At 54.5% G+C, this 9341-nt stretch overlaps 1 protein-coding gene across 1 annotated transcript; it reads left to right on the top strand.

The window, feature by feature from the left end:
* On the top strand, window positions 1–7944 carry LOC118839169 (migration and invasion inhibitory protein). The gene is made up of 9 exons (XM_036746617.1): window positions 1–595; window positions 742–1179; window positions 1784–1961; window positions 3514–3622; window positions 3748–3809; window positions 5575–5704; window positions 6560–6656; window positions 6955–7083; window positions 7503–7944. The coding sequence occupies exons 1-9, from the start codon at window positions 449–451 to the stop codon at window positions 7626–7628; spliced, it is 1416 nt and encodes a 471-aa protein (XP_036602512.1). The 5' UTR covers window positions 1–448; the 3' UTR covers window positions 7629–7944.
* Window positions 7945–9341: the final 1397 nt, after the last annotated feature.

The raw sequence follows: 9341 nt of genomic DNA on the forward strand, positions 1-9341 counted from the left end.
GGAGGAAAGAACATAGTTTGGAGTCAGAGGACCCACGTTCATTCAAATCCTGGCTCTTCCACTTACATCCTGTGTCCTTGGACCCATCATTTAAATATCTCTGCACCTCAGTTTCCAAATCTGTGAAGTGAGGAGTTTAGCTATTTCAGATCCCTCTCAGCCTTGTATTGTAATGGAATACTAATAATCCTGCAGTTTGCATCATGGAAGGGCCCTGGTTAATAATAATTCCCAGCTTAGGGACCATAGTCATACTCTGTTATTTCTGTTGTACGGAGGTACCCGGAGTGGATGGAAAGGCCCCAGAGCACTGACCAGGGGCCTCTCGTGGGTTAGTGGTAGTGTCCTGCCCAGAACCTTCAGCCTGCTCTTCTGCCTTCCTCCATGAGTTAGACAATACTCCAGTCCCCTCACTTCCCTTGTAGAAACTCCAGATAGCACCTTTGAGATGCCAGAGTCTGAGGACTTGACCCAGCTTCGGGAAATGAACCTAGAGCTCCTCCGGCAGTTGCGGGTGGGGCAGGAGGAGATCCGGAAGTCTGTGGCCTGGGCCAAGGGGGCAGCCCAGCTGTTCCCAAAGCTCAAGAATGAAGAGGTAGGTGTTTACTCCTGGGAGTTGTCCCAGTGCCCAGCCTGGAACAGCTCCTTAACCACTTTGGGGGGCTGGGGTCCTGGGGGAGAAAGAAGGTGAGAGAAATGGGGGGGGCATGGAAACTGGAGCAGAATTCCCTTCTCTGCTAGGGGAGCAGCCTCCAGTCACTGGAGGCCTGGTGCGGCCAAGATGAAGAGACCACGGTGTTCACTGAACACCTCAACCAGTTGAGCCCTTGCCCAGCCCCTAGTACCACTGCTGGGGACAGAGAAGCCTCAGAGCAGGAACAAAAGAGCAGGAGCCAAGAGCCAGCCCCGAAGAGCAGCCTGCCTAACAGCGAGACTGTGCACAGTGTGTCTCCCTTCGAGTCCCCTCCATCCAGCCAACCCCAGGGTCAGGAACCCAAGAACTATCGGAGGCCCAGTTCCAGACCCAGTTCAGCAAGCTTGCCGTCTTCCCCTGAGGCCTTAGACTTGGGGCCCATGATCAATCCCCTGATCTTTGGGGTCCAGAGGCCATTCTATGAGGCAAAAAGCCCGGGAGACCGAAGGTCCAACCTTACCATTAAGCATTGGCAGAACTTCAAGGTAAGAGAAAAGGGAGGAGAGCTGGAGGCGGGACAGCAGCCACCATCCAGTTCTGGGCCCTGGTAGAGGAGGAGGCCAGTTCTGTTCCTTCCCTCAGGCCCTTCCCCTGTCCCAGGATGCCCTCCCTCCTCTCTCCCATCCCTGCCCACTTCTCATCAGGACCCAGATCACATCTTCCGAAGCTGCTCGAGCCTCCCTTGTCCTCACAGCACATGCACATGTGGGCCCTCGACCCACTCATCCTGGTTGGCTGTTTGGAAGACTGAAGGAAGTGGGTGAGGCCATCCTGAAGTCCTCTGGCATTCTCCAGCAGCCATCAGAATTAGCCTGGGCTCCTCCAGTATCTAGGACCTCACCACCCTGCCCTTTGTCTGTCCAGGGAGAGATACCAGCTGTACAGTTCCGTGGTCTGTTCATCCTTGCGGTGATAACCCAGAGGGAGCATGGCCCTGTGAATATTTGTTGAGTGCTCGTTCTGTGCCAGGCCTTGGGTGTCCTACAGATCTGGATCAGCCATGGTCCGTGCCCTGGGTGCTTGTATTCTAGCAGAAGCAGGTTAACCATGCCATAAGGCAGGAGGTGACAGGTGGCCCTGTCCTCTCAGGCCTCTCAGATACCTCCCCGGTTGGATTCTCAGTCCATCAACCCACAGCTGCGTTGGCTCCCCACTTCTTCGACCCTGCCTGGTGGACAGTTGCCCTACTGGCTCCAACAGAAGAATTTTCTGATTCCTGATGAGAGCTGGCGCATGAAGCCTTATTTAGGTTATGATGTGATTGCAGGTGAGTTGTCATACACACACACACACACACATGCATGTACACACACGCATGCACATACATACATGTGCACTTTGATGGAGCAGCTTTGAGACAGTGCCTGGGTTTGAAATTAGGCCCAGGCCATGTCATAGGCACACAAGGGGAAGGGCCAGTGGGCCGGGGAAGGTCCTGGATAGGTCCTTGGGCAGAATGGGGCCTGGGCAAGACTTCCCTCAGCTCCATCCACAAGCATTTATTAAGCACCTTGTGTGTGCCAGGTGCTCTGTCAAGGGCTGGGAACCCAAAGACAAAATGAAGTAATTCCTGCCCTCTGCTGGGTTACATTTTCTAATTCAAGAATATAAAGTCATCATATAAACATATGGAAGGACAAAGTAATTTTAAGGGGAAGAATGTTCTTAATTGAGTTCTGCCAAGGGAAGGGTGGTGGGTCACAGATTTAGAGCTGGAAGGGACCTGAGAGGTGGGAAAAGTCTCATGTAAGAGGTGGCACCTACCTGAGCTGCATCGGAAGGGAGTTGGGGATTCTTGAGGGGTGGAAAGAGGAGGGAGAGCATTGCAGGCCGGGAGGCCCATGGGAGACAGAGCGTAATGTTGGGGAACGGAAGTCGGCCTGTTTGGCTGGAATGGAGAGTTTGGGAAAGGGAGTAATTTCCTGTCAGCGTGGCTGTACCTTTCCAAAGGTCTCTTGAGAAGAAGCTCCTAACTACAGGGGTGGGGAACCTGCGGCTTTGAAGCCACATGAGGCCTTCTAGATCCTTACGTGCAGTCTTTTGGATCTAGAAGGCACTTAAGGATCTAGAAGGCCCCATATGGCCTCAAGGCCGCAGATTCCCCCACCCCTGTAACATTTAGCCCCATGGCTCCAATATTTTACCCTAGGCCCCTTACTTCCTTTTCAATTCAGGCATTTATTAAGCACCTGCTGTATGCCAGGCACTAACCCCGGGATACAAGATTAAAGTGGAACACCGTCCCTGCCCTCAGCAAGTTTTCTTTCACTCAGCAAGCATTCAGTTCTGTTTACCAATGTGTGACAGACACAGCGACTTGTTTAAAGTTAGTAGAAAAAGGGAAGAAGCCCATCATGGAGTATAAAGCTGGAAGAGACCCCTTGGAGAGCGTCTAGTCTAGGCCCGCATGGGGGAAGTAACTTACCCAATGCAGCCCAGACAGGATTAGCACTCAGGGCCTCTAGCTCCAAAGCCTGTGCTTTCTGTGCCAAATGCTGAGGTGCCTCACGTTTCCCTGCCACTGTGGGGAGGGGACTTGCCTTTCTCCCTCAGAGTAGCCACCTTCAAGGCCCAAAGATGTCCAGCCATCTCCCAGCTGCAGAGCATGGACAGCTGGGAGGGTGAGCTTAGGGGCCATTGCATCTGAGCGGTGAGAAAACAGGCCCAGCGATGCTAAGGACAGGGGCTTGAACCTGCAGGTCCAGGCCCTCTGCCTCTTGTTGCCAGGCTCAGAGTGCTCTTGGCATGGGTGCTGTGCCCTCAGTCTCATCTCCTCATGACTCTCACTGTCTATCCCTGTCTCTTCTCTCCCACTCCAGGGTTGCTGGACACGGCATCTCCTATCACCCGTAAATCTGAAAGCTACTTCTCTGATCTTCAGGATTTTCGGAAGGCTAATAAGGAAGAATGTATTTCCAGATACCCAGAGTGAGCAGAGCAGGATGGGAGGACAGGATGTTGGGGTTGGGGCAGCACGAGAGCCCTGAGGAGGGGGACGCCTAGTCTTTCTCATCTCCTGTTTCCCTCTCTTGCCCATTCTCCCCTGCCCACAGGCTGGATTCTCTGGACTTGCCCTCTTCTACTAGAAACAAGAGAACCCCGGATTCCCATCAGTGTAAGTCACCCTCCCCCTCCAAACCCGAACCCCCAGCCATGGAGTGCTCTTCTCTTGCCTTCGTGTCTCAGAGCCCCAGGTCCAAAATGACTGCCTCCAGGATGCCCGGGGCAGGTGGTTCAGGCATCCAGAGGAGCCACTTAGCTGCCACCAGCCCCTGCACTGCTCTGTGGGAGACACTGCTCCTCTCTGGAGACACAGTGAGGAAAAAGGACTCATGGCTCCTTCCCTCTGGGAGCCTGCAGTCTGATGGGGCAAAGCGCGTGGACAGATACGACACTAAGTAAGGATGTGAGGGACAGAAGAGAGCCCAGCAGAGAGCTAGGAGAGAGCAGAGACAAGAGAGGCCATGTTCACGGCTATGTGTCTGGGCATCTGTGGTGGGAAGAGGGCATGGGGATGTGCTGGGACAGGCCAGCCTTCCCTGTTTGGTGGGGTGCAATGTTCCCTTTCTGGTGTGAGCCACCCGATCATCCCAGGCTGCCTACAGCATACCCCTGGTCTGGTGCTGTGCGGCCTATGGCATACCCCCATCCCCGTCTAGAGCTCTGCTGCCTTCGGCATACTCCCATCGCCCATCCTCACCTAGCTTTCTGCTGCCTCTTGTGTACCCCCATCCATGTCTAGAGCTCTGCTGCCTATGGCATACTCCCATCCCCATCTAGAGCTCTGCTGCCTTCAGCATACTCCCATCGCCCATCCTCACCTAGCCTTCTGCTGCCTCCTGTGTACCCCCATCTCCGTCTAGTGCTCTGCTGGCTGCCATGTACCCCACCCTAGTCTAGCATTCTGATGCCTTCTGCGTACTCTGATTTAGCACTCTGCTGCCCACCACGTACTCCTACTCCAATCTGATGCCCTTCAGGACTCGGCTCAGGTGCCCTGTCCTCCAAGAAGCCTCTCTCAGTTCCCTCGGCTGTTAGTGTCTCCCCGCCCCCCACCCCCATTCTCACATATTTCTTTGGTATATGTATTTTGTATTTACAAGGGATCATAGTATCCTAGACTTAGAGAGGGGAGGGGGCTCTGAGCCCTTTACTCCAATCCCCTCAGTTTACAGATGAAGAAACTGAGGCCTAGAAAAGTTAAGCCACTTGGAGGATCCCAGAGGTAGGGCTAGGAGACCCCAAAATTGTTGAGTCTGACCCAAGCAGAGAGATTCAAATGATTTAGGGCCTCAGAGGTCACTGCGTGCAGCCTCATTTTACAGACAAGGAAACAGGCCCCAGGAAGTTCAAAGACTTGTCCCTGGTCACACAGGCAGTCTGTGTCATTGTCAGGATTCAAACCCATGTCCTCTGACCCCAGAGCCAGCATTCTCACCTCGTCCATGCTGCCCCCATCGCCCTAGTTATACCAGTGGAATGGAAACTCCCTGAGGGCAGGGGCTGTTTTGTTTCTTCATATCCCCAGTGTAGGCACATAGGAGACATCGATCAGTGTTCGGGGATGATTTGAGTTCGAGGAGGTGGCATCCTTGCCATGCGTGAACAGAGGAAGGGATGGGAATGAGGGCGGGGCAGAGAGGGAGGACTCTGCTCTGACCACCACAAGGGTCTATGTGCGTTAGAGTACTGGGGGTGGGGTGAGGAAGGGCCAGGGCATTTAAAATGGGCATGAGCCTGAGCCCTGGCCAGTTGCTTCCTTCCTAATTGGGCATCTGAAGGCCAGCTCCACTCCTGGGTGGGGAGGAGGGAAGAGTAAGCCGAATGCCAGGGGCCAGGGTGAGGGGGCCACTGTAACAATTGAGAATATTCCTTTTCAGGTATACATTGTTACCGAGTCAACCAGCGTCTGTTTACAGTTCCCCTGGACTCGCTGGCCACCTGCCCTGTGTGCAAGACCTCCCGCAGCCAGATGGGCCTTGAAACCTTGGATCACCCTGCCCAAGTCAGGTGTCTGGAGGGCAGAGGGAGGGAAGGGGCGGCATCTCTCCTTGTTGCCCAGTGTGAACCCTTTAGCCAGGTGAGCAGGAGGTTGTTTGCGAAGCTCGGGCTTGGGGTTATCACAGCTAAAAGGACCTTAGAGTTTCTCCAGGCCAACCTCTCTGCCCCTTTTATTATACAGAGTTGGGGATGAAGACCCAGAGGTGATTGAAGAGATGTCAGTCATAGAATTCTCAATACTCTGAGTTGGAAGGGGCCTCAGGCCCTCTTGGCAGGACTCCCCCCACCCCTTACACCTTCACTGGAGACCTTTGAATGAGTGCCTGAGACAGCTCATTCCATGTTGGGGTGGTTTTTATCGTGAGGGGGCATCTCCATGGCCCTGGTTCTGCCCTTGAGCCGGGCTATTTGGGCTCAGCTGCTGTGTGTCTGTGGACTGGGCCTCTGAAGTCCCTTCTGGCACTACGGCTCATGACTCCCCAATTTTCTGGCATCCCAAGAGGAGATGGCCCAAGACCTTCACGTAGGGATGTGAAGTCAGCTTTCAGTTATCTGTACTAAGTCGGGGACCTTGTAGCTGTAGCACGGATAGGCCCCAAGGTGGGTTTGGCTGCCCCCCCATCGTCCACCTCACCGTGGCAGCTCTTAGATAGGCCTGTGGCCTCTGAGGGGACCAGAGTGTAGGCTGGAAGTATGGGGCTGATGGGCCTGCCACTTTGGGGCTGGATGTGGCCGCAATGACCCTCAGCCAATCCTAACAAGCCCCTCTGGGTTTCTTGGTTGGGAGGCCCCTTCGGCTCTCTCACCTTAGCTGACTTTCCAAGGCAAGCACCCTGACCCCCTTCCTTCTCTTCCTTCATACAGAGTGAGCGTACCGTTCTCAACCTTCCTGCCACCCCACCAGTACCCCATACATCGACGAAAAAGCTTCGATACCTCAGACACCATGGCCTTGCCCCGGGTGAGTGACCAGCTGCCAAGCCCCACCTCCCTGCCCTCTTGTTCTTCATCTCTTTATTCACCAGACCCACATGAAGCGTGTCCCTTGTGCACATGCCAAGGCCTGGGGGATTCTGGGGGAAGAAGATGAAGCTTAGCTAAGCCTCAGTCCTTGGTCCTTGAAGGACTGCGGAGTCCAGGGAGGAGGAGGAGGAGGGGGAGGACACGTGGCACTCTGATGTACCGTCTGGTGGTGGCCGAATAGGGCTTCCTGAAGGAGCTTCTTTAATCCTTTTCTGTATCCCCCTCCCCCCTTATAGCACTGCCTGATGGGCTGGGATGGTGTCCCCAGGCCATCAGCCAGCAGTTCTGCCCTTAGCAGCCTGGACCTCAGGACCTCCTTAGACCCCGGTTCTCAGCGGACAGAGCCCTTAGACCACTCCTGTTTGGTAAATCCACCTGGACCTGTTCTGGCCAGCAGAGGAGTAGAATGCCCTGGCTGTCCTTGAGGTGGCCTCAGTCACCTGAGGGTCCAGGCCGAGGGAGGGGGTGTTCTCTGGGGTGGGGGTGGGGTGGGGATTGAGGGCTGTGCTCCCCAGAGAAGGAGGGAGATGCTTTCCATCCTTGGCCTCTCCCACATTCAGTCCCTATATAAGCAGCATCAGGAGGGAGCCTGAGAAGAGAGGAAGGAAAGGAGGCCTGATTTCTGACTTGGGAGCAGGGGCCATGTTTTCTGTTCCACCTCCCTTCTCTGCCCCCCACCCCCTAGTCAGGGCACCGGAGGGCAGTGGGCTGCCTGGGCCCTGGCTGCTCCCCGGCCCTCTTTTCCTTTCCCAGTCCCCAATCCTAACCCTGACTATCACTTCAGTCATCCAGGACTTCAAACTGGAGCTGGTCAGACCCACTGCTCTCCATGTCTCGAGCCACACAATTTCAATTGAGCAGCGTTGCTGAGCACTATGGCTTGGGTGGCAGGCGCTTCCCCCGGCCATGAGGGCACATCCCAGCCCCAGCCCCGTCCTGTTGGTGAGAAGGGCCCTGGACTCCAGAGCTGGGAAGGCAGCTCCTTTGCCAAACTTCGAGGCTGGAATTGTTCTGCCCACCCTCGGCAAGAGGCATCTACACACCCGGGAAATCCACCATATCCACTGTCCCCTGCCCACCTGTGCCTCAGGGAATGTGCTGGGAGACTGTGGGCTGGACTTGTGCTCAGGCCCAGGTGTGCCCCTGAGCCACTGTGCTGTGATGACGATGAGGACAGAGGCAGCTACTTGTGCCTTTTTAAAAATAAAGCTCCGAGACCTCTCACAGCTTTGGTCTCTTTCCTTCCTGCAGAGAAGCCACAGGACTTGCCTTGGCTTGCACCATCAGTTCATTAGCACCAGGACCATCTGCTGGCCCCCACTCTAGAATGTTGTCCCAGCCTGGGCTGCCCCTCACAATTCTGGGCTGGCTTGGAGGGGCCAATGAAAGCAGGCGGTCTAAGGGCTTGGGGGCCCACAGGGGCCCCAGCCCATTGGGAGGACCCGCTGACTGCAGGAGCTCACTACAATGAACACAGTAGAACAGCAAAGAAACTCATTTATCCAGATTCTAAGCTGATTTAAACCAGGAAAAGGATGTATGTATGAGAGAGTATATAGCAGTCAGCCCAGAGTGAAGGAGCTCTCTTGGGAGGGCAGTGACTCGGGTTAGCCCAGAAAGAGGGCTGTGTTGGAGCTCACCACTCCCTGAAGTCTCCCTGAGATCCCCAAGCCGGAGCTGGGGACCTGATGGAGGCTGCCAGCTCTGCTCCATTCGTGTCGTTCCGGAGGCTGGGCTTGGCCTTGCCATCTTTTCTCTTGAGGCTAGAATATAGAAATGCCTGAAGGGACTGGACACTTGAAAAAGACTGCAAGTTTGGCCAGTCCCAAAGGGGACTTATCCTGAAGAATCCCAAAGGGGACAGGCTGAGAATGGAAGCTCTCTCGCCTCTCACCACCTCTGTCCAGCAGTTCATCTCCACCAATAAGGAGAGAGTCCTAGACCAGCTGGCTTTGGGAAAGGGGCTACATTTTGTACTGACTTCTCTATGGCTTTATTATCCACGTTCCTGATCCCTACCCCATTCTAATCTTGAGGTCAGGGACTGTTTCCTTTAGGCCTTTCTATGCCCAGTGACTGGTCCAATAGCCTCCTGAATTGAAGTGAGGGGATCACTCATACTCCTTCCCTCCACCCCCAACACACACACATTTTGGTTTTTTTTCCCTTTAATTGTTACTTAGATGGTTCCTCATTTTTTCTCAAAAACCCACCCTGGATTCTCTCTGCACCAAGAGAACCCCTAACCAATCCTAGTCAGGACCCGTGGGGTGCAAGCCAAGCAGAGGCAGAGAGGGAGTCACAAATCCCATTCAAAGATGGAAAATGGGAAGTTGGCTGGGATGAGATTTGAGGTTTATAAAAACCACAGAGCAGGATAGCAGTTGTGGGTAACCTCTGTGCCAGTCACTAGCTTAAAAGCACCCTGACTTTGAATGAAGGAAACCTGGAACCAGATGGAGTGGGGAGAGCAGTCAGAGATGAGTCACGGTCCACTGCAGCTTTAAATCTAATCCTGGGATCCTGAGATCCACCAGGCTGAAAGTGACCATGGTTTCCTAGGCAGCCAGAGGAAATAGGGTAGGGCAGCCCAGGGGGTGGGGGTTGGAATTTCTCCAGCAAG

This window comes from Trichosurus vulpecula, chromosome 2 (assembly GCF_011100635.1).
Source record: "Trichosurus vulpecula isolate mTriVul1 chromosome 2, mTriVul1.pri, whole genome shotgun sequence".
Classification (NCBI taxonomy): domain Eukaryota; kingdom Metazoa; phylum Chordata; class Mammalia; order Diprotodontia; family Phalangeridae; genus Trichosurus; species Trichosurus vulpecula.

What these genes read in the sequence shown, in the direction of transcription:
- LOC118839169 (XM_036746617.1), top strand. Translation starts at nt 449, where the DNA reads ATGCCAGAGTCTGAGGACTTGACCCAGCTTCGGGAAATGAACCTAGAG. An exon ending in ACACCATGGCCTTGCCCCGG is followed by an intron (nt 6,657 to 6,954) that starts GTGAGTGACCAG and finishes CCCCCCTTATAG; the next exon opens with CACTGCCTGATGGGCTGGGA. An exon ending in CCTTAGACCACTCCTGTTTG is followed by an intron (nt 7,084 to 7,502) that starts GTAAATCCACCT and finishes CTATCACTTCAG; the next exon opens with TCATCCAGGACTTCAAACTG.